Genomic DNA, 24,867 nt, shown 5'->3' with positions numbered 1-24,867 from the left:
TTAAGGGAGAAATACTACGTCTTATACAAACTCTGAGAAAATACGGGAGGAGAAAACACTTCCCATTGTGTTTTTAAGATCAGCATAACTCTGTCACCAACCTTCACAAGACTAATATAAGAAAGGAAAATTATAAGCCAGTATCCCTCACAATAACAGAACAAAAGATAGAAATCACATGACCATCTCAATAGGTGAAGACAAAGTATTTTATACAATTCAATGCCCATTCATCATTTAAAAAACAAAACAAAATTGTTAGGAAGCTAGGAATAGAAGAAACTTTCTCAATCTGATAAAGGGCATCTGTAAATACCTAATGATACCATAAAAAGATAAAATATTGAAAAACTTTATCTTTTCTATTTCTACGTAAAAGCAACAATTGGAAAATGAACCATTCCAATAGCATTAAAAAACCACAATATATTTAATGATACATTTAACAAAATGTTTACATGATGTCTACATCAAAAACTACAAAAACTTTTTTGAGAAAAATCGGTGAAGTCATAAATAAACGCAGAGATAAACTACGTTTAAGGATTGTAAGACTCCAGGTTGGTAAAATTTCAGTTCTAACCAAGTTGATTTATGGATTCAATGCAATCCCAATCAGAATGCCAGCAGGTTTTTGTGTGTGTGTGTGTGTGTGCTTATGTGGAAATTCAAGTGGAAATTCAAATGTAATTTGTGAAATAATCTTGAAAAAGGAAAAAAGTTGGAGGACTCACATTACCTGATTTTCAGACTTACTGTAAAGTTGTAGTCACCAAAAGAGTTTGGCATTGGCATAAAGATAGACAAATATGTCATTGAAATAGACTACTTAGTTTAGAAATAGACTAAAATATGAGAAAAAGAATATATATATACATACGATTGGGTCAGTATGCTGTGTAGCAGGAATTGACACAAAACTATAAATCAACTATAATAAAAAATTAAATCAAATTAAATTTAAAAAAGAAAAAAATTATATGGCTAATTGAATTTTGACAAAGGCACCAAAGCAATTCAATATAGAGAGAATGGTTTTTTTAACAAATTGTGTTGGGAATGACTGGGTATCTCTGTGTGAGAAGAATGAATCCTGAACCTATCTCACACCAAACACAGCAGTTAATTTGAGATGAATCAGAGACTTTAAACTGTAATAAGTAAAATTGCAAAGCTTCTAAATTAGAAGAAAATAGGAGACTATCTTCATGATCCATTTCTTGAAGAGGGCACAAACCTCACTAATCAACAAAATGTTGCTATATTGGACTTCACTGAAAAAAAATCCCAAACTTCTGCTCATTAAAAGACACTGATAAGAGTGTAAATAGGCAACCCAGAGACTAGGAGAGTAGTTTTGTGGTGCAGATATTTGACGAAGAACTCGTATCCAAAATATATGAACAACTCCTACAGCTCAAATATAAAAAAGGCAGACAACCCAATAAGTATATGGGCAAGAGACTTGAACAGGTACTTTAAACAGAAGATACACATTAAAAAGGTGCTCAGTGTCTCTATTCATCTAGGAAATGCAAATTAAATTCCACCCACTGGAATGGCTAAAATGAAAGACTGACAGCACTGATATTGGTGAGGACATGGATCATCTAGCCCTCTTTCATTCACACTGCTGGTGGAGTGTGATAGTGTAATTAATGGAAAATTGTTTGGCAGTTTATTGTAAAGTTAAACATAAACCTAGCTTATGACTTAGCAGTTCCATTTCTAGATATTTACCCTAGAAAATGAGAACATATGCCCACCAAAGACTTAATTATAAATGTTTCTAGCAGATTCATTCAAAATAGCTGAAAACCAGAAACAATCCAAATGTCTGTCACCAGGTGAATGGATTAACAGATTGTGGTCTGTTCATACAACAAAATACTATTCAGCAATAAAAGGAAATGAATTACTGATATATGCAAAATTATGAACTAATTAAGCCGGATGCAAAAGAATGCTTAGTATGTATTTCCATTTATATGAAATTTAAGAACAGATAAAACTAATCTATTGTGATAGAAATCAGAATAGTGGGATAAAGGATTAATCTGCAAAATATACCAACTCATGCAGCTCAATTTCAAAAAAACAAGCAACCCAATTAAAAAAAAATAGGCAGAATATCTAAACAGACATTTCTCCAAAGAAGACACACAAATGGCCACCCCCCAACACACACACATGAAAAGATGCTCAACATCACTAATTATTACAGAAATGTAAATCAAAACTACAATGAGGTATAACCTCACACTAGTCAGCATGGCCATCATCAAAAAATTTGCAAGCAATAGATGCTGGAGAGGATGTGAAGACAAGGGAACCCTCCTATACTATTGGTAGAGATGTAAGCAGGTGCAACCTCCATGGAGAACAGTATGGAGGTTCCTTAAAAAAAACTAAATATAGAACTTTGTGTGGTCCAGCAATCCCACTCCCGGGCATCCATCCAGAGAAAGCCATAATTAGAAAAGAAACATGCACCCCAATGTTCATTGCAGCACTCTTTATAATAGTTAAGACATGAAAGCAACCTAAATGTTCATTAGCAGAGGAGTGGATGAAGATGTTATGGTACATACATACAATGGAATATTACTCAGCTATAAAAAGAAGGAAATAATGCCATTTGCAGCAAAATGGATGGACCTAGAAATTATCATCCTAAGTAAAGTAAGTCAGATAGAAAAAGAAAAATATCATACGAGATCACTGATACATGGAATCTAACAAAAAATGACACAGAAGAACTTACAAAACAGAAACAGACTCAAAAAAATTGAAACCAAATTTATGGTTTCCCAAGGTAAAAACGTAGGGCTGGAGAGATAAATTAGAGGGTTGGGACTGACATATACACACTAATATATATATAAAATAGATAGGTAACAAGGATCTACTGTATAGCACAGGGTAATCTACTCAATACTGTGTAATAACCTGTATGAGAAAAGAATCTGAAAGGGAATGGATATATGTATATGTATAACTGAAATACTTGCTGTGCACTTGAAACTAATACAACTTTCTAAGTCAACTATACTCCAAAAAAATTATTTTAAAAAAGAAAGTCAGAATGGTGATTGGCTTTGAAAGAGTGAGGTTGACTGAAAGAAGCATAAAGGAACTTTCTGAGGTGATTAAAATGGTCTATATTTTGATTTGAATATGAATCGAATTGGTGTATACATTTGTCAAAACTCATTAAACTGCACCTTTAAGTCCTATGCATTTCACTTTTATGAGCTGTATCTCAATTAAAGCAAGTATTTTTATCTGGTAAATATAAATTTAAATGGAAAATTTTGCTTGCACAACTTAGCTTGAGGGCAAAAAAAAAATTATGTTTAAATTGCAAGAAGGGCTATCAGGTTTTCTTCATCTTCCCAGGGGATATAGGAAGAAAAATGCCTTAAATCATAGCAGAAGAGTTTATATTTATATAAGTTTATAGTCTAGTTAACATACAACCATAGCTGGTAAGGTACAGACAGTGTTCCTCCCAAATGAAAGGTCAATGCATACTACTTGGATTGGACTGGATAGTGTTCCTCAAATTTCATGTCCATCCAGAACCTCAGAATGTGAAGTTATTTGGAAATAGGATCTTTGTAGATGAAATCAGTTAAAATGATGTCTAACTGGATTAGAATGAGTTGTAAATCCAATGACCGGCATCATTATAAGAAGGCCAGGTGTTCCAGGATATGGATTTCCTATGATTCATTTTGCCAGTGCAGTTCAGATAGATGTAGGGGTTTTTTTTTTTAATTTTTAATTTTTAATTTTTTTTTTTTTTTTTGTCTTTTTGCTATTTCTTGGGCCGCTCCCGCAGCATATGGAGGTTCCCGGGCTAGAGGTTGAATCGGAGCTGCAGCCACCGGCCTACACCAGAGCCACAGCAACGCGGGATCCAAGCCTCCAAGCCGAGTCTGCAACCTACACCACAGCTCACGGCAACGCCGGATCGTTAACCCACTGAGCAAGGGCAGGGATCGAACCCACAACCTCATGGTTCCTAGTCGGATTCGTTAACCACTGTGCCATGACGGGAACTCCAGATGTAGGTTTATTAAATGCCTCATCCTGGGTGCTTCTACTTAAATCTTTTCAGTTCAATCTAACTCAGTGCAAACCAACTCGATAAGCATCTACAGCGCACCTTTCTTGTTCCAGTAACTCTACTATGATCACATCTTTGGTTCATCTTAATTGACCACCTCTACCCTTCAGATCTCATAGAAAGGATTCTTCTTGAAAATCTATTGTGAAATATAATGAGACTGATAATAAGACCAGAGTAAAATAGACTGATGTTTGGAATGGATAAAATATTTTTCTTTTCTTATACCGACTTTCTTATTTTAATAGACCATAATGTCCTTACTTAACTGGGTTTCTTAGAATTTAGGATTTGCCCCAGATGGAGTGGTGCAACTCATCTAATAAAGAAGTGAGAGAAGAGATGAAAGCAGAAAGAACGTGAGTCCATCGATTCACAGAGAGAAAGAGACTCACCCAGAAACAGTGAGGGGAAACCGAATGTCCTGCCCTATTCAGCTTGTGTTAGGTATTATTTGGTCCAATATGATTCCCAGTTATTGGTCATGTTTTACATGCATGCAAGGGCTTCCTGTCCTATAGAATAAATACCCACTGGTGGTAATACATGGCATCTCACTGAGTTCTTCTTGCTGCTGATGTAAGGAAGCATATCAACTGCTCCTTTCCCACTTTTGAGTTTGCCTAGGTCTTAGATTATGAAGAATTCTGAATAATCAATCTTTTCCTTAGTAATTTGAATTCTCAAAACAGTGTGAGTGGAGATGGGGCTTGTTGGGGACCATGGTGGAGGCTGGTTCTAGTTCTACTATGTTCTGGTTCTGCCTTGTTGTGCCATTTGGAATAATCGATCTCTTCTCTAAGCTCAGTTATTTCAACTGTTCCACAGAGGAAAGTTTCCATATGTGGTTCTCCCCTCCTTTTGGATTTAATATTTACCTAATTTTTACCCCCAGAAACAAGTGTAAGCTTCTAGATGTTCTGCAAACAATGAGGTTGTTTCCCTTGATCTGGGTGCTATACATAATCTAAATCTTGTGAGCTTTTTGATAAAACAGCCCACACCATAATCTAAATAAGACTTGCTCTTAACTAATATTCCTAGATCTTTTTCACATAGGAAGCCTTTCCTGTCAAATCTCTCCTGCACATCTCTGAATGAGGATTTTATATATTTCACCTTTTAAAAATTTCATGTGATTGATTTGGTCTACCTGGATAAAAAAAAATTTGACTCTTAATTCCGTAATTTGCAGCATTAGCTGTCCCTCCCAAGCTGTGTCATCTGCTTTTATTTGATAGACAGGCTTTCAAATCTTCATCCATGTCATGAGATAGGATATAACTAAAACTAGAGATCTGTGGCATGCCACTAGAGATGACCTGCAGACTGGTGTTGTCATTATTATGTAACTGGGAACCTGGGTGGTGGTTCATTAGTTATGATCTACCCCCAAAGCACTAATCTACTACTCACATTTACTAGCTGATCCATGAAATGATCTTGGGAAATTTTGTCAAATACTTTGTGGTAATCAGGACAGCCCATTGTGGAATTCCCATCGTGGCACAGCAGAAACGAATCCAACTAGAAGCCATGGGGTTGCAGGTTTGATCCCTGGCCTCACTCGGTGGGTTGAGGATCCAGCGTTGCCATGAGCTGTGGTATAGATTGCAGATGTGGCACGGATCTGGCATTGCTGTGCCTGTGGTGTAGGCCAGCAGCCCTAGCTCCGATTTGACCCCTAGCCTGGGGACCTCCATATGCCATGAGTGTGGCTCTAAAAAAAAAGCAAAAAAAAAAAAAAAAAAAAAAAAGACAGCTCATGGTTATAGCCCTCCTGACTTCCCACCTAATCCCTCCTACCTCTCCAGCCCCCTCATCCCACTGGTAAATCTAATTAGGTTAACCCTTAAACTTTAAGGGAATTGGCTCTTAGTAAGTCAATGTTCCAATATTAGTGATGACCAATTTCTTTTTATTAGAGCTTACCATTTTATTTAACAGTCCGTTCTGTAATGGAATATTATTATTTTTTTGATTGAAAGGATTTTATTTTTTTCCAAAGGAGAAAAGAGTTGTTATTATTATTATTTTTTTTTTATCTTTTTTGCCATTTCTTGGGCCGCTCCTGCGGCATATGGAGGTTCCCAGGCTAGGGGTCTAATCGGAGCTGTAGCTGCCAGCCTACGCCAGAGCCACAGCAACGCAGGATCTGAGCCGTGTCTGCAATCTACACCACAGCTCACGGCAACGCCAGATCATTAACCCACTGAACAAGGGCAGGGATCGAACCCGCAACCTCATGGTTCCTAGTCGGATTCATTAACCACTGCTCCACGACGGGAACTCCAAGTTTTTATTTTAATTTATTTTTTAGTTACTATTTTTTTTAATAGTTATTTCCCCAATACAAATTTTTTTCTACTGTACAGCATGGTGACCCAGTTAGACATACATGTACACATTCTATTTTTGCACATCATGGTCCACCATAAGTAACTAGACATAGTTCCCAGTGCTACACAGCAGGATCTCATTGCTAATCCATTCCAAAGGCAATAGTTTGCATCTATTAACCCAAGCATCCCATCCCTCCCACTCCCTCCCCCTCCCCCTTGGCAACCACAAGTCTATTCTGTAAGTCCATGACTTTCTTTTCTGTGGAAAGTTTCATTTGTGCCTTATATTAGATTCCAGATATAAGTGATATCAGATGGTATTTGTCTTTTTTTTTTTTTTTTTTTGTCTGTCTTTTCTAGGGCCGCACCCATGGCATATGGAGGTTTCCAGGCTAGGTGTCTAATTGGAGCTGTAGATGCCAGCCTATGCCAGAGCCACAGCAACATGGGATCCAAGCCGAGTCTGTGACCTACACCACAGCTCAAGGCAATGCCAGATCCTTAACCCACTGAGCAAAGCCAGGGATCGAACCTTCAACCTCATGGTTACTAGTTGGGTTTATTAACCACTGAGCCACAACGGGAACTCCGTCTTTTTCTTTTTGACTTAATTCACTCAGGATGAGAGTCTCTAGTTCCACCCAAGTGCTGCATATGGCATGATTTTATTCTTTTTTGTGGCTGAGTAGTATTCCACTGTGTATATATACCACATCTTCCTAATCCAATCATCTGTTGATGGACATTTGGATTGTTTCCATGTCTTGGCTCTTGTGAATAGAGCTGCAACGAACATGCAGGTGCATGTGTCTTTTTTAAGGGAAATTTTGTAATGGATTATTCATATCTAGAATCCAACCTGTTTTGAAAATTGGGATAAAATATACTCTTCTGTTCTTCTGGTACCTCTCTCCTTTCCCTGATTTCTTAGAAATTTCCAACAGCAGCTTTGAGACCCTGTGTGTAAACTCCTGCTGCTCTGAGGGAGGGTTTGTCTGAGCCTGGAGAGATTGAGCTCACCGAAGTGAAGAAGAGTTATCTACACCTCTGCCCCCCTCAGGCAGCCCTCTCTCTTCCCCTGTGTTCTGCCACCTCTCCTCCAGATTGAGATCCTTCCCCTTGCTGTACTAAACAGAAACAAAAAATCCCTGAGCCATTCTGGCATCTCACCGCAACTTGTAGAATTTCCAGTCTACTTTAAGCAACGGGCTACTTCCATCTTTGGTCTTCTTGCTCTGAAAAATAAAAATTGCTCCAATGTGTCCTCCCTGTATTCTTGATACTTTTTGTCACTCTCAGCTCCTTCTGTGCTTTGACCTCTGCTAAGACTTTTCTGCCTGCCTCCTGCAGTAAGTGTGCAAGGTTTGTCCCAGGCCAGGTATGCCTGCCACTGCAGGAACTTTCTGTTTACATGCTTGTCCCCATTCACCTTTGTATTTTCAGGGCCTGGCACACGTGCCTTGCACCTAGTAAGTGGTAAGTGTTCAATAAATATTTATTAGGTATGGATTTTCAAAAAGGTATGTTGTAAAAGATAATTAAGAATTGATTTAACTACTGGCACATGGCTTCAGGAGACCTCTGAGAAGGGGAGGAGATCTGCAAAATTATCCAGGAAGCCCCTGTTTGCTGACTGTTAACCCACTGCAGAGGGGCCAAGATGAAAAGAGTCGTTATTTTTTCCTTTTTTTGAACTTTTCTTTTGCAATCAAGCAGCAGAAGGCCATAATTGTGCCATTGTAGGCTCCCTTCCCTTCCTTTCTTTTTATGAGTCAATCAAATCATATTTTCTGAGGAGTCACTGAATGCAGGGCCCCAGGAGGTCACATAAGCTTTACTCAGCCTGAATACAGAGGTAATAACATCCTTGACTTCTCTTAGGTTGTGTGTGAGGCTTCTAGACTTTTTGCCTATGTATTTTAAAATGCAACAACTCCCATTCCACCTCCAGCCAGAAACAGAAGCCCTGGGAGATGACACTCCTTGGGTCTCAGTAGCTAACATCTTGTTAACCAGATACTAGTGGAGCAAGGTTATGTCTGGCACAAGACACAGAGTCTCTCTGAGCTGTTGTCTGTGTAATGGGGATACATAATAATACTTGCCTTAAAGGCTTGTAGTGAGAATTTAACAAAATAATATATGCACATAGATACGCTTCTTTCATTCATTTACTTATTCATCCACTGTTTGTTGCCTTGTTGGTCTGTGAACTGGACCCTGTGTGTAGCCGTGTTTACCAGGGACAGTGCCTGCAGTGTGGGGAGCACAGGTGTGAGGGAAGGAGTTGACAAGGGCTGGAGGGACCGGGAATCCCACACTCCATGGGTGGGGTGTCCCAAAGGAAATGGACTTGCTCAAGGGAGACCTGAACATCAACTTGGCTGTTGTGCTCTGGGCTGGAAGGCCTGGTCTACAAAGGCTTTGCATTTGTGGTTACCAGCCACCTCTCTTTATCTGGACTGAGTGTATGTTGTGGTTGCTTCCCCTTCTCCAATGAGAGTGTCACTAGGCTAAGAGCCATCCTGGGAGACTGAGACTGAGAATTGGTCTGTGATCTGCACATCTCCAGTGGGACCCCCCCACCCTGGAAGGAGGCATGTGTGTGTGTGCATATATGTGTAGTAGGGATGGGCTGGGACTTGAGGAGACACGATGACACATAGGTGCTCTGCTTCCCTCCTCTCCTCCTGAGAGTCTCTGGGGGAAGGGATCATTCTGAATTCACCTTCCTGTCCCCAGTGGGCTCTGCACAGGGCCTGGCACAGAGTAGGTGCCCAGAAAATATTTGTAAAGGAATAAATAAGGGGAGAGAGTCTATTTCTGACCCGTACTTCCCTTTTGAAGGCCAAGAAGTTGCTTTTCTTGCGCTGGTCTTGTAGTACCACCAAGCTGTGTAAGGGTGGCCATTGGGGAACACTGGCCAAGAAGTAGTCACCAGCCCCCTTGTCCCTGGTAGGATGATGCTGCAACGGCACTTAACAGGACAGCTGAGGAGCCTTTGCAACCCTTGGTGGTCAGAAGAAAATTAGGACTGCACTTTGTCTTCCTTCTTCTAAGTTAGGGAAACAAACAACCACTGGGGAAAGTTTCCCTGTATGCTTTGTTCCAGACCCTCTTTCCCTTCACCCATTCTATTCCAGACTTGGTGATAGTTTGCATCCCTATTTAAGGTCCCTGGGATTCTTCTCTGTGAAATAAGGGGAGAGTGAATCAGTGTGCAGTACGGATGATGAATCACAACAGTGCCAGGCACCAAGAGCCCCACCTTCATCCAGCCTCACGGCTTTCTAGAGAGCTCTGAGCCCCCTGATGCCAGGGGGTCTGTAGCAGCTTCACTCCCATGAGATGGGTACAATCTAGCTGGGAGGCAGGACTAATGTGATACTCAGCAGGAGGAGATGAGGAGCGTGGGGCTCTCCGGATGCATTTGGGGGTATTTCTTTAGCATGATTTTGCTATGTGAGGTCTTTGGGGGCCCTGGAAACAAGTTAGTTGGGAAATACACTTCCAATCGACTCTGTTCTTTGCAGAGGAATGAAAGAGAAAATTACTTGTCTGGGAACAGCAGGAATTTATATCACACCTGACTTTACAGATTAGCATAGACCCTTGTGGTCAGTTTCTTATCAGATTCTCCAGTCAGCCTGGTGATATGATGCTGGCAAGTACTGATGTCTCTGTTTGACAGCTCAGGACCCTGACACCCAAGAATTCTACTGCTCTACTACTTGCTTCCTGCTTCAAGCTGGCTCTCGTAAATCCTTGCTCACTGGCCCCTGACCACTGGCTTCTCCTGCTGGCCCCTTGGTCACAGAAACCCAGTCCTTGTCTATTAAGGATACAAAGCTTCCTACCACTAAACACAGAGGACCAAAATCAGTTTCAAGATTAATATGCACTTGCTGTTGCCTTTCACCTCTAAACCACATCTCTCCTTGATTTGCACAAGAGGTGAGGGTATTGGCTCCTGGGTCATTGTCATATTTGTTTTCTGCTGATGGCTGTATGCTGCCTCTGTGGGGCCAAGGTGTGTATCTCTCTTAGACAGTGAGTTCATCGAGGGCAAACACCGAGTTACTAAGTCTCACTGCAAACCACCAGCAGGGTGTCTTGGATACTTCAGCATTCTACAAAGAGTATCATAATGCAGATATTACATTTATACATTTTCATACTTTAGCCTGAAAAACTAGATACATTGAAATTTGTGTTATAATACTTGTTTTGAAAAGGATGCTGTCTAAAACAACCCTGTGTGAAATCCTTGAGGAATTCACTATCCCCAAGATTGTGACTGCTGAATGGATTCCTATTCCATGAGGCATTGATTTAGAAAATTGTGATTAGTCTTATTTAAGTCTCATTGATTATTTTTAAAGCATTAAGAAATTTTCCTAGCAATTGAAAGAAATCTAGGTCTACAGTGGGCTTATACTGCAAAAAAATTGTCTTGAAAAGAAGGTTTGCTTTGTTGATAAAGACTGATCTAGAAACAACCAAAACACCAAACCACCAGTGCTTTCTCAAAACTAAATGTAAAACATAAATAGAGAACAAAACAGGAACTTGTGGTTTGCAAGAGAAGAAATACTTGTAGCTGCCCTAAAAGGTGCCTTTCCTTACACTGTAAACTTGTGTTCAGAGACCAAGTGACATAAAGTCATTGGTTCCACCTCACAGCAGAGACAAGTGTCTTCCAGCCTTACTGCTACATGCAACTACTCTTTAACAGTCTTTGAAAAGTTTTTGGATCAGTCTGTATATTGCAGGCACTGGTCAAATAAGGGTACTCCTGTATCCAGCCAGTAGAGAGTTGGTTGGGTTGCCTTATACCACCTAAGTTTTCCCTCTGTGTCAGTGGCCACCTCTTTATGTCCTATAGAGCTGTGGAGATGTGCCTTGAAGGGTCAGGTTTCCCTCCTATGCCCCTAGCCAGCTCCATTGCTGGCTCTTGGCATGCTAGCCAGGGGTGACCCTGAGAGGCAGCTCTTAGGATTTGTGCTGAGAGAGCCCTGGGGTGGAATCTGAGGTCTGCCCACTACTAGGTGATCTCATGCAACCTCTCTGGGCCACATCTTGGCATCTATAAACCAAAGGACAGTAATGCTTATCTTACAGAATCACAAAAATGAATAGAGATGAAGCAGGTGAAGACCCATCTTGGTAGCATGTGGTGCACGGGGACTTGCTGTGGTGGCCTTATTGTAGGAAAGTGGCTGTTGTGGGATGGAGTTCTGAGCCTGGTGGTGGCAAGTGCCCTGAGCTGGATCTTGCAGCCTCAGTGCTGGGGAGGGGAGGGAGTCCTGGCAGAGGGGCGAGGTTGTGATCATTCACTCATGTATTCAATTAACATTTCAATTCACTATAATACCATTGTTATCACTATTGTTGATTCATAACTTGTTACAACTTGCTTCTTTGTCCTCTTAGCACCATCCATGATATTCTTAAAGTCATCCTTGTCTGATAATAGTAAGATATTCCAAGCTAATCCTGACTTTTCTCTGTCCCCATGATACAGAATCAGCTATTTCTAAGGAGTTTTGGTTCTATTTCAAGAGGAGAATAGTATCAGAGAGCAGAATGTGAGTGCTAGGAGTGATTCCCACATGAGTATTGGCTTTGACTTGTTTTGCCCCCCCCCTTTTTTGTATGTGTCAGAATTTGGGGAAAATACGTATTAAGGGAATTCCTTTTCTCTATTTAACATGTACTGCTTCCTATGATAGGAAGCTTTCATTGACCATCAAAGTGTTCTGTTCTGTTAATATACTTCTATCCAAAATCAAAACATATGAAAAAACACACAGCTATGACCCCAACTGTGGGCCATTAGCCTAGGTGAGATGGCAGACTCCAATGGCAAATGGTATTGACACAGGTGCCAGGTGCACTCTGTGGGGGCAACATTGAGCCAGGTGCTATGAAGAGCAGAGTGACAGATGAAAGAAACATGGCTCCTGGCCTTTAGGAATGTGGAAATCATTTGTGTGCTTGAAACAAGCAGACAACTATATGAACCATCATTTAATCAGTGCCTGCTGAAACTGTGGGTGCAGGCAATAGTTAGTGAAAGAGTTGAGAGAAGGGAGAACTCAGTGCATGGAGAAAGAAAGGTCTCCAAAGCAGGAGGGTTTGGGCCACTTTTGAGAGTGGGTGAATTTTAGATAGCTGGCAGGGCACATTCTAATTGCTGGAAACTACCTCCCCTACAGACCTAAGCAGCCTGGGGAGCCGTGGGTATTAAGGTGCTTACATTGACCATCAAAGTGTCAATGAATGGCACTCAAGACTCTGGATCATGGTGAATCCATCATGGTGCCCCAGAATGAGAAAAAATGGGGTTCTACTTGTACTTTTAAAATGACAGTAAGAAATAGCATGACACCAAAGTCAGAAACCCATCCCATGCATTTAATAGAAGGAAAAAAATCTCAAGTTCATTTGGAGGCTAGAGATCCTTATAACTACCTCTTCTCAATGCTTTTAGAAACAACAGAAACCCATTGATTCTGCTTCCAGTCTGTCTGGCCTACCCCTTCTCCATGCACCACAAACATCCTTGCACGTATCTGCTCTATTGCCAGCTCTGAGCATTTAGCTTTCTCTGTCTAGGAAAATCCTAGCTCTGATGCCACCTTTTGTGCTGCTTCTGTCTCCACTCTTTCCAACCCTGATAAAAGAATTGATTTCTTTTCTCTGTGGTGTTCTCATAGCATTTCATAAGAAACATTTGTAATACAATTTACCTCATAAAGTGTTACTGCCTCCTTACTTGTCTGCTTCTCCACAGTGAATGTTTTAGGAGATGTGTCTTATTTATTCTCATCCGTAATCCAAGTGCCTATGCACAGTACTCAACACTCACTGCATATTCCACAGATATTTTCTGGATGAGTTAATACATGAAAGAGTGAATGAATGAATGGATACATGAAGACATGCCTCAGGATTGAATTAGGTGACTCAGTGGCCCCTGGGATTGATGTATGCTTCGAATTTGGTAATTTTTTCTTCTTTATTTTGATGACACACCATTATCTGGGACCTTGATTTATATGTATTAGATTTACAAGACTAACAAGTAAACTGTCCTCCCCAAATTCATAGACCAGATCCTAGTTTCTCTTTGTTTTGGCTGTAGTATTTCTAGCCATGACTTTTTTGATAAGAAGAGGGAGACTTCGGAAACCAGCAGCAAATCCCTTGATTTACTACATTGTCAGGATTTGACAACCACTTAAAGGTTATACCTTGGAGATTTAGAGACTTTAATGTTAGACTGTTCTAGGGACAGAATCTTTTAATGTTTACTAAAGCTCTTTGCTCCAAGATGGCTTCCGATTCTGAAGTGAACTGAAGCAGTCTGTATTCACCAAAGTCTTCAATTGAAAACAGAGAAATTCAGAAGTATCACATATATGTTGGGATTTTGACAGTCCTTAAATTTTTTATGTAGTTGGCTGTATCAGATTATGTGTCCATGCCTAGGATGTCAATGAACAGCACTGAGGTCTTTGAAGATCTTTGGAGATGGGTAGAAATCTTAGGGGGCAGTAATCTGGCTGCCAACTGGTCCCTCAATGGAAGGTCCAGCAGGGGTGGGATAGCAAGGAAGGTAAGGGCAGTGAGCTGGTTTTCTCAGGGACCCAGCAAAGGATGCTTGTCCACCATCTCTTTATGAGCATTCTTCTTAGCTCTGGACAACCTTCTCTATTATAACAATTTATTTGAGAAGTTAAAGCAGTGGCCAGTAAAATTCTGTGGCTTAGGAGCCAAAACCATTAGAGAACAAGAAAACAAAAGGCCATCTAAGAAGCACACATTTCCAGTAAAAACCTCCAGAGAATGAGAATTATTCACTCAGTTTATCTTTCCCATTATACTATTTTTCTACCTATGGTTTGAAAAATCCGAACAATGCAAAATGGTGCAAGGAAGAAAGCAAAAACATCTTTCAATATTTTTCTGTCCTGAAACAACTACCATCAACCTTTTTGATGATTACCTTTCCCAGACCTCTTTCTATGCCTAAACACATGCAGATTTATCTATATCTATAAAAAAATGAATAGAATCATACTATAAATGCCATTTTGCAATCTTTATATATACATGTATATACACACAAATTACAAAGCGTTCCACTTTATGAATGTGAAATAATTCATCAAACTAAGGGTATTTTGAGACATATTTTTATTGCTTTCAGTATTTCACTGTTAAAAACAATGTGAGAAGAATATCCTTGACCATATATGTAATAACTTGGTGTTCTCAGATTATCTTCCTAGGATAAATCTTTAGGAGTGATATAGCTGGATTAAGAAATGTGTCTGTGTAAAGTTTGTAAGTGATTTTCAAGTAGTCTCCAGAAAAGTTAGCCAGTTTTCACTCTTGCCAATAGTAAATGAGAATTTCCTTTATCCTTTCACCAACACGGAGCATTGTTGGGGTTATTCAAGTTTATCAGTCTGATAAGTGACAGATGATACCTCAGTTTACTTTTTTGGGAGGTTACCAGCGACGTTTAGAATACTTTCTTATAATAATTGATCATTCTTTCTTTCTCTTTCTTCTTCCTTCCCTCCTTTCCTTCCTCTCCCTCCCTCCCTTCCTTTTCTTTCTTTTCCCTTTCTTTCTTTTTCCTTTCTTTCTTTTTTTCTTCTCCAACACCCCACCCCCCACCTTCTGTGAATTGTGTCTCTTGCCCATTTTTTACTTTTTTGGCCGTGCCTGCAGCATGTGGAAATTCCCAGGCCAGGGATCACACCCATGCCACAGCAGCAACCCTAGCCGAGCTGTAGCAGTGACAATGCCAGATCCTTAATCTACTGAGCCACAGAGGAACTCCCTTTGCCCATTTTTCTACCAGAGTGTTCATTTTTATTTTAATGATTTGAAGGAGTCTTTGTATTATTAACCTTTTGTTGCTTCCATATGTAGCCAACAGTTTCCTCAGGTTGTCATTTATTTTCCTTCATGATTTTACTTTTGCTATATGAAAGCATTTATGGTCATGTCTATCAATCTTTGTGGTTCACTTCCTGAATTTTCCATCATTCTTAGAAATTTCATCCTCATCCCAAGAGTATAAAAATGTTGACCTATATTGTCTTCAGCACCTCTTAATATTTCTTTTATTTTTTTTACATTTTAGTCTTAGATATCTCTAGAATTTATTTTGCTGAAATATAGTTAAAATTTTATGGATTTCTAAGTGCCAATTGTCCATGAATTATTTATTGAGCTTTCCTACTGATATGAAATGATCCTAAGTTTCAAATAAATGGAAATTTAATATATGTTTAACTTCTGGACTAACTTTTCCATTGATCTGATTATTTCTGTTCCATGCTGCTGACATTATTAGCTTTATAATACATTTTAAGAACCAGGAGGTCAAGTCTCTCACATTAGCCTTTGGTTTTGTCCTTCTTTCCTTAAAGCCAGTCTGGATTTTTAATGTGCTTATACTTAGTTTATAGAATAATTTGGGTGAAGATTATATTTAAAAGTTTTATCTGTCCAAATGATAGAATAATATTTTAATTTATTCAAGTCTTATTTTAGGGCATAAGTAGAATTTCAAAAACTATTGTTTTCTTCAAATTAGTCCTTCCACTTCTTATTAAATGTATATGAAGAACAGAGAAGTGTCTGAAATTTTATCCTCTGCAAGCAAACAAGTTAGCCCACCCTGGTGTCATGGATGCTGCCAGAAGAAAGATGGCTGCTAGGTCAGAGGCATAGCAGGTGGTATAATCTTCAGAGTTGCATCTGCTTCTCTTGTCCAAGTTCCATTGTGGATGCTTTATATGCAGTAGTCACAGCTGAGGAACTCTAAGCTTAGGAAACCCTAGTGAGAGCTCAGGGTGAGCTTCCTTGAGCTAACTGATGAAGAATGGGGGAGGGGGGGGGCAAATAAGCCAGAGCAGGAAGAAAGAGCACTAGAGGCAAAGGAAACTATATACGCAAAGGCCCTGTGATGGGAAGAAGTGTGGCAACTCTAAACATCTGGGGAAAAAAAGGCCACCAGAGTGATTCCATTATCTTCTGGCTGATGGTGCTGAAGAGAGCTAGACTGTTTATTTTTCCTATTGTGAATGATCTATTTGTTCTGTCTAAACGCTTATAGATTTTTTTTTTTGCCTTTGCCTTCGAGTGTGTTATTTTTATTAGTTTTTTTTTAATTCTTAAAGAAATTTTAAGACAGAAAGAGGCTCTTCGTGCTTGATGACAGCTTCTTAATGTATCTTTGAGTATTTTCCTTTGCTAACAGTTTTGACCTTTTCTTTAAACATTTGATAAAATGATAATTGTCTATCATCCATAGTTATGTTTTCCCTAAAAAATTCCATTTGTTTTGTTTCCACTGTATTTCAAGATCAAGACTTTCCTTTATTTTCAGCATTGGTCTTTGCTATTTTAAACTTTTTTTTGTTCATTTCTTAGTTTTAGAAAGGGAGATTTTGGGTATCCTGCCTTTTTGTCACCGTCTTTTCCAAAGTGTGTGGATCTGTTATTGAAGGAATCATTTTGTAAATGCTTTCCCTCAACTCTTTAAAATTATTCCAAGAAGACATATTGAGACTCCCCCATGGTTAAAATAATCTATCCAGTTTTTACAAGCTGTTTGTCTCATTTCTTAAAATTTATTTATTTGCGTGTTAATATTATATTTATTTGTGACAAGGAATTGTGAAATAGCATCTTCCTGATTGATGGATAAGATATGTATCATTTAGTTTTGGTAAAATGAGGACACTGTGAGAGGACTTCCTCTCTCCAAGTATCTCCCCAACCTCTGCAGTGCTTAGTATGCTACAAAAAATGCTTCATTCTTGCTCCATTATTAGCGTGAGGTCCATTGATCAAATTTAGCTATCTAGAAAGATATGTCATACTCTCGAGATGGATATGCTTTTATAGAAGGAAATGGAAAGTAGCACAAATCTAGTTTTTTCCTCCCATTGGGGAGAGGGAAGTAGAACAACAACAAAATATCCAGTTTAAAAGACAACTGGAATTCCCTGGTGGCTCAGTGGGTTAAGTGTCCGGTGTTTCACTCCTGTGGCTCAGGTTGCTGCTGTGGCACAAGTTCAGTCCCTGGCTTGGATGCTGTGGTATGGCCAAAATAAATAAGTAAATAACTAAATAACAACTGTTTTTCCTAGGAAATTATTTCTGACATATTGAAAAATTTAGGGATAGTTTAGTGTAATTTTGACTGATACAATTTCTTAGGATAATGTGATAATTAGTCTTTTAACCCTCGTTTACTCTTCAAAACCTATTCAACAAGAAGCGCTTGGTGAAGGAGTATCTCAGTCAGCAGAGTATCCCAACTTACCAGGGAAGGAGTGCAGGTAACCAGCCTTCCAGAGGACTCCCACTTCTATGAGAGAAAAGTGATTCAATGCCTTCTTTGATTATAGATTTTCTCTTGTTGACTTTTGATCTTGATACTCGTGAGTACATTGCTAACCTCCTCATTAGAGAAACATAGAAAACACTAGACTAGGAAAAATTCCTATTTCCAAAGTCTCTAAAGATAAACTAATAATGAAGAAGTAGAAACTTGATCATGGTGGTTCAAAGTGGTACTCAGATAAAGTTTCACATAGCAAAAATCTGATTGAATGAGTTTTTATAGTTTTTCAATGTATTTTAAAAGCCTCTTTTTTTGAAATGAATATTTGGGTATTTCCTGGCAACTGTGGAATAGAGACTCTAAGTCTAGAAATGGAATGATGTTCTTCATTTACCTATGACTTTATCTGCATTGTTCATAATTCCTTGAATCCAAGATGTCTTTGATTATATCACACATCATGATTTCATGTACCACTAAGAAAGTAAAAATGCTCTCTGTAGAATTCTGATATGCTTACAGTGCTTAAGAGTGCATCCTGACTTCAGAGATGTTAATACATGAAAAAATATGCATCTTAGAATCAATGAGATATAGTATTTTTCTTAAATTGACAAGAGCAGGGAAAATTGACATCCTAAATAGCTTGTCCATCTATCTGAAATATTTAACAGTATAGTCAATAAATGAATTTATGCTTTAAAATTCTATTCACACACACTCAAAAATACCAAAAAAAAGAAAGAAAGAAAGAAAGAAAGAAAGAAAGAAAGAAAGAAAGAAAGAAAGAAAGAAAGAAAGAAAGAAAGAAAGAAAAATTCTATTCACTAGGTGTTGATACTTCCAAAGACAAACAAGATTCTTGGTAGAGTACCAATGCGACCTTATATCTGTAGATAATACCCCAGTTTTCTCCTGTCATGTTTTAAAGAATTTCCACTATTTGATATTTTCCTTCCTGAGCAAAGCAGTATGGTCGCTGCGGTGCTGCTGCCCGGAACCAGGGTTTAGGGATTGTTTCCATCATCTTTCCCAACTCTTTCTGTAACCTCTTGAGCAAGAGCCTCTTGTTTCCACTGTTGGATGCCACTAATGCTCAGAAATGAATTTTATCACCTAACATCACCCCCGAATTAAAGTCTAAAGTTCTGTCCCACTTGTCACATTCCTGAACATTCCAGGAAATCTGATGCTTGAGCTCATGATACAGCTGTATTCTCTTAGTTGGGGTTGATCAACTATTTCTTGCTGTAAGATTTAGCGAACTCTACTTGAGAAGCTTATTATTGGTCTTTTTAACGCTAAGAATATTATAGTGTATGGGGGAAAGGATTTATACATGGTGAACAATTAGTCGCACTATCTTTGCCATTGGCAGCATTTTAGCACATTCCTTCCACTTTTTCATCACATAAATTTTTGCAGCGTTGAGTAACTTTTATGTGAAATTTAGGTGATGCCTTTTCACTGAACCTCATGTTATTAAAAAGAGTATATGTTTTTTTTTTTGATAAGGAAAGTTAGTTTTATTCCAGAGGCCAGCAACAGCATGGGAGAGGGGGGTGGGAAGGACTCATGTCCAGAGGTCAACTCTCCTGCTGACAGTTAGTGGGCAAGAGCTTTCTAAAGGCATTTCAGGGGTGTACAGGTGGAGGGAGGGGCTACATGCAGAAACAGTACAGTAAAAAAAAATGTTGTTAAAGGCTTTTGACAACTTAATTGCTTTATTCTGTAAATATATTAACTATTCCCCTATTGCTTATTATTGGGCTGCATCCATTTTATTTTTTGCAATTCTGAATCACTGTCAGAATGAATCTGTATGCAAATCTATGTCTGCATTTTGATCAAGGGGCATAATCAACTTTAATACAATTGATTTATTCTGTTAAATTTTTCTCATGGGAAAAAAAAAGTTCATAACAATTTGTTACCCAAAGGGACAGAAGTGACTACAAGGAAGTGGTTGTGTCAGAGTGCCCTGGTGGCCTCGTGGCTAAGGATTGGCATTGTTACTGCTATGGCTCAAGTTTGATCCCTTGCCTGGGAACTTCTACATGCTGTAAGCAAGGCCAAAAAAAAAGGTAGCTGTGTATACTTAATACTGCTATTATTTCAATTCAAAGTTGAACTGACTAGAAAACTGAGACACGAAGTTGTCTCCTTGCTAGTGATGCTATCAGTTGTGCTTGTTGCCGGGAATCCATTGTCCTCTCCACCTAGTCAGGTCTTCCCTACTTCACTATAGTCCCACGGAAATTCACTATCCTTGAAATTATATCAGGAGCCCAATAGCACTTTAAAAAGCTCCTACTGGTGCCTGGCTCTCTCATATTTGGTCTTCCCCTCCAGTAAGGGGTAGGTATGGCCAAAATCACCAAACTGGATCCATGTTTGCCTTGCAAACCAAACAAACACTTCTGTTTTTGTTTTGCTTTGTGTCTGGACTAATTCTTAGCACCTCTTCTGCCTGTGAGCGATTTGTCACTTCCTTCTGTAAGACTGGCACCAGCAGAAATGCAGTCTCAGAGGATCCCGGGGAGAAAGCGAGGCCGACCCCCACTTCACTCAACACCTATGAAGATGGCAGTTCATAACCTTTATTCTGCTTCAGCTGGTTCTTTACCAGCAGTGAAGATCCCAAAGAAAAGAGGGCGGAAACCTGGGTACAAGGTACGGCTCCATCATCTCCTTTCTCCAAGTTGGGATTGGGCTGGGGCATGGTGCTTGGGAAGAACTCCAATGCAAAATGTGATAAGAGGCTGAATCTGGGTAAAGACAGGATGAGAAATAAGTTTCTCTCAATGAAGCGTGTGACGGACCAGGCTTCATTGTTGCAACATGGCACACAATGCCTGCTGTCGCTGTTGTGTGCATTTTTACAAATGGAGAAAGCAAATTACACCAGATGGGGAAAGTTGTAAGGCGAGCAGATTTTAGGGTCATAGCTAAACACACGTTATTAAGTCTTGCATCTCAATTAGTGTTTCAGACATTGAGCTTTCCCCTGACTGCTCTTACCAGGGCAGCTCTGGAAGCCGCTTTCTGGAACTCATTTGTCATTAATTTTAGTAGAAGCGGATGATGTTCCTGAGACATTTAAATTAATAATGTGAGCAAGCTGGTGTCAAAGGACATGAAGAGTTTTCCCAAATGGAGCCTCAACAAGAGGACTCATCATGAAAATTCAGGGTGTTAATTCATGGTTTCCTGCTTACAAAAGACGCTGACGTCAAGCTTGGCTACAGGAGTATATCAGGCAAAATGAAAATCCCATTACTCTTTCAGGAATTACTGATTTGGTGAGGCTGGGGTGGGGGGTGGAGAATAAATTCTCTGATGTAACTGAAATCACATAAAACAACCCGAACCCAAGGGAGAGCTTCTCTAAGATGTTTTTAAAGAGTCTGCTAGAGAAGAAAGACCATTGAGTTGTTTTCCATGAGCCTTTTGGGCATTAGAAAATGAGCTTCAGAAGTTTCCCTTCATCTATTTTTCTTGAAATAAAGAGCTTATGTTTCCATCTTGAGATCTGAATACTCAAACCAAAATGCAAATTGGCAATTAACTCCCATAAATTTAGGAAAATGTATGGAAATTATTTCAGGTCAGCAGAAAGACAAAGCTTCCGGAAGAATTGGTAATGAATTCAACCTCTATCCCTTTGGTTCTCCACAGTTCTTCCAACTGCTGGAAAATAGACACAGTAGGTGGGGGGAAGGTGACTCAAAGTTATTTGGGGGTCATTGGTTTTAGCAAAAGAAGCTTTTACTCAGCCATCTCTTGAAATAAAGTCTTCTGTCACTGGTTATTTTTCTGAGAAAGAGAGCTTACTTTTTCTCATGGGCATACCAGCATCAGAATTATGTGTCTCTGAAGCTGGCCCAGGACAGGTCTCCCTGCTCAGCTACCTGCACAGTTGCTGGGGTCTGGGAATTGCATCTGGAAGGCTGGAGCAGGGCAGCCCTTCTGTTTATAGAGCCAGGGAGCAAATCCAAGATCTGAAGAAACACTGAAAACTTCTCTCTCCTATTTGGCCTTTCTCCTGCTCCCCTGGGAGCTGTGACCCAAGAATGAAAATTACTGACAGACACAGCATTTCTGGGGCCAGGAAAAATGGAAATTCACTCCGTGGAAAGAACCCAACTTTGCAATTTTCCTGTCTCCTGAAAAGGGCAGTTTTCAGTGCTCCGAACATTGAGACAGCTCAGGGCAGGAAGAAAGTTTTGGGGACGGTTAGTCGACATAGGGGCCCTGCACACAGCAGGTGGGTCTCATTCCCAAGCCTCATGGAGTCTCTTTTCTGGGGACAGTGGGCCACAGCTCTTCCTTCAGTCCACCTCTCATGCCTTTGAGAAAATTGTGGGAATTATTTCAGGCAATCAGCTCCCCAAGCCACGGGCTTTGTGTTTGAGAAGAACAGCTCCAAACCAGGTGCCAGTCTGCATGAAGTTTCCACTCGCTCATGGTGACAGGAAAAAAATGTCTTAAAGTCTTCACAAAGCTAAAATGATTCCGCTTAAAGGATCATCCTTTATCCTGCAATACCTGCTTCCTACTATTTTGGTGTTAAAGTTTATTTTGCTAAGTATTGTATGTTGTGAGGGTTTGGTAACTTTTTAAAAATGTCCTTACTTGGCAATATAAAATTAGCAACCTATTAAGTCTCTCCAATTTTATTCTGACAATTTCTTAGACCCTGAAGCCCCATTTTACCATTAATGAAAGGGTTTTAATTGTGGAGAGGCCGGCAAGGAAACTGTACAGTTTCATTCCATTTACCAAATGGCCACTCATTTGGCAGTTTTACTCTCTTGGACACAGTTGGGGAGCCAGAGTTGTTAAAAAAAAAAATCCTGAGCAAGGGAAATAAGATATTACTTGGTCTCCCCTTAAAGATCTTGTATTTTATTACTAAGAGAATGCTTCCAAGCCCTTCCTCAGAGTCTATTTACCTTTATTGTAGACACATGTCTTACAAGCTTGATTATCGTAGCTTAATGGCTTTCAATTTGAAGGGGAAGATATTTTTGGGGAGAAGACTGCACATAACAGCTGGTTACTGAAAGTATAATTATATGAGATTACATTAATTATATAGAACAACAAAATATACAATAATATTATCAATGTTAAAAAATAATGACAATATTAACTTTGTTTTGTAAGATTATTATGATATATTTACACTAACAATATTGTCATAATAAAATGATAACTGTTGAGCCTTTGGCAAGCTCTTCCCCAGGAGGTCCTGAGGACCCCTGGTTGTGCCGACTGTACCACAGGTGTGTGCTGATTGACATTTGTCATCTCTTGCCTGGTGCCATCCCAAGCTGCTCTGTCAATCACCTCTGTGCCCCTGCAACATGCGGGCTTTCTGGTCCAGGTATGGGCACAAGCCTTTAAGACTCAAGCACAGCCAACAGAGGCTGTGACATTTAACCCCTTCTCTGAGTCTTGAGAATAACATGAGTGAGTTGCAGGCAGAAAAAGAAGGGTGTAACTGGCATTTGGATGTCAGCGCTGCACAGTTCATGGGTCATATTGTCTCCCAGGGCCCACCTGGCCTGTCTCTGGGCCCCAGCATGTTCATGCCTGTGAGAGCATCATTTTACGGCCTTGTTGCCCGCTTCTCATCCCAGTCAAAAGAAGCAAAGATCTCTTAACATTGTATTTTCTCTGAAGAGCCACACTCTGACTTCCATTAAAACAGCCTTCTTCATTATCAAACAGAACATTTATATCTCAGTTTGAAGTATCTGCTGTTGATTTAGGTTCTCAGTTCAGAGATTCTCCAGGGTGGTCTCAACAAGTAGATTTCCCTTATATTTCATGACTAAAGGGGCCATCAAGGTGTTTTTAAAGAGATAAAGAGAGGGTCTGCTCCAGGGACAAACCCTAGCTTCCATTCTGCCAACAGAGCCAATTATAATGGCTCCAAATAGTGATATTTTTAGCTTCTGTATCTTTCTGATTTAAGCAGGAAGAAAAAAGTGCTGGGTTTTTAAGGTAGCCATTTGTCTCCAGTACATAATCATGATAATCATAAATACTAATAGTGATAATATAAATAACACTTATTGATGAGCACTTTTATATTTGAGGCTCTGGGCCTAAGTGCTTTATGTGTGTTTTCTTTTTTGATCCTTGATAGTTTGATAGTGAGAGGAGTCAGAAAAACTACAAGAATTAGGCATGAATTAACCATGCCCCACAGCCTGAGGCCACATGCTAATAGGCTAACAGCCATCTATACCTCAGCAAACTCTTTACATTATTGTTTGAAACAGTAATGATGTTTTCTGATTCAAAAAAAGGGTAGATGATTTCCTGTCTCCTCTGTTTAATGAGCTAAGAAAAGTGCAACATGCTCTAGAAAGAATATCATCCTTGAAATATTAAAAGCAAATGGTTAAAATGTTCTAAAATGATGGTGATTGTATCACTTGGCATTTAAATTCAGGTGCTTTAACACAACTGAATACCAGCGGCTTAAGGAAGATAAAAACTAATCTCTCTCTCATGTTATTGTCTAGGAAGGCTATCTGGGGCTGATAAAGTGGTTCCATTGTGTTGGGGACCCAGGCTCCTTCTACGTTGTTGCTGTGATATCTTAACACAGAGTCTCTGCTTCATGTTCTAAAATGGCTCTTCCAGTTTCTATCACCCCACTAATCCAGTCAGCAGAATGGGGACAGAGGCAGTGGAGGGCAGCGCAATTCCCCTTTAAGGGCAAAACCCTTAATGCTGCACACACCTTTACACTTGTGTCCCACTGGCCAGAACCAAGTCACTTGGCCACACATAACTCCACAGGAGGCAGGAAAATATAGTGCTGGGTGAACAGATGATGAGCTAAAGCTCAAGGATTCCATTAATAAAGGAAGAAGGGAGCATGGATATTTGAGCACAACCAGCAGCCTCTGCTTCATACTTAAAGGACAGTTCTTCTGTTAACGGGAAAATTCACTTTATAAAGAAAGTAATTTTCTAATGACCATGGGTAAGCAGTG

General features: G+C 39.6%; 1 protein-coding gene across 12 annotated transcripts in view; it reads left to right on the top strand.

Moving 5' to 3' along the window:
• The window catches only part of SCML4 (sex comb on midleg like 4 (Drosophila)), a 143,827-nt gene that overhangs the window by 40,100 nt on the left and 78,860 nt on the right, over positions 1–24,867 (top strand). For 7 of the 12 annotated variants that reach the window (XR_002343723.1, XR_002343726.1, XR_002343725.1 and 4 more), the window contains one exon: positions 20,310–20,524. The exons of the other annotated variants lie outside the window; for them this stretch is intronic. Coding sequence is in view for 3 of the 7 variants with exons in the window: in XM_021090713.1 (XP_020946372.1) it covers positions 20,310–20,524 (215 nt within the window). In the remaining 4 variants the exon portion in view is untranslated. The remainder of the gene's footprint in view (positions 1–20,309; positions 20,525–24,867) is intronic. 12 annotated transcript variants of the gene reach the window in all.

Source organism: Sus scrofa, chromosome 1 (assembly GCF_000003025.6).
Source record: "Sus scrofa isolate TJ Tabasco breed Duroc chromosome 1, Sscrofa11.1, whole genome shotgun sequence".
In the NCBI taxonomy this organism is placed as follows: Eukaryota; Metazoa; Chordata; class Mammalia; order Artiodactyla; family Suidae; genus Sus; species Sus scrofa.
This window is presented reverse-complemented; position numbering and strand designations above follow the sequence as displayed.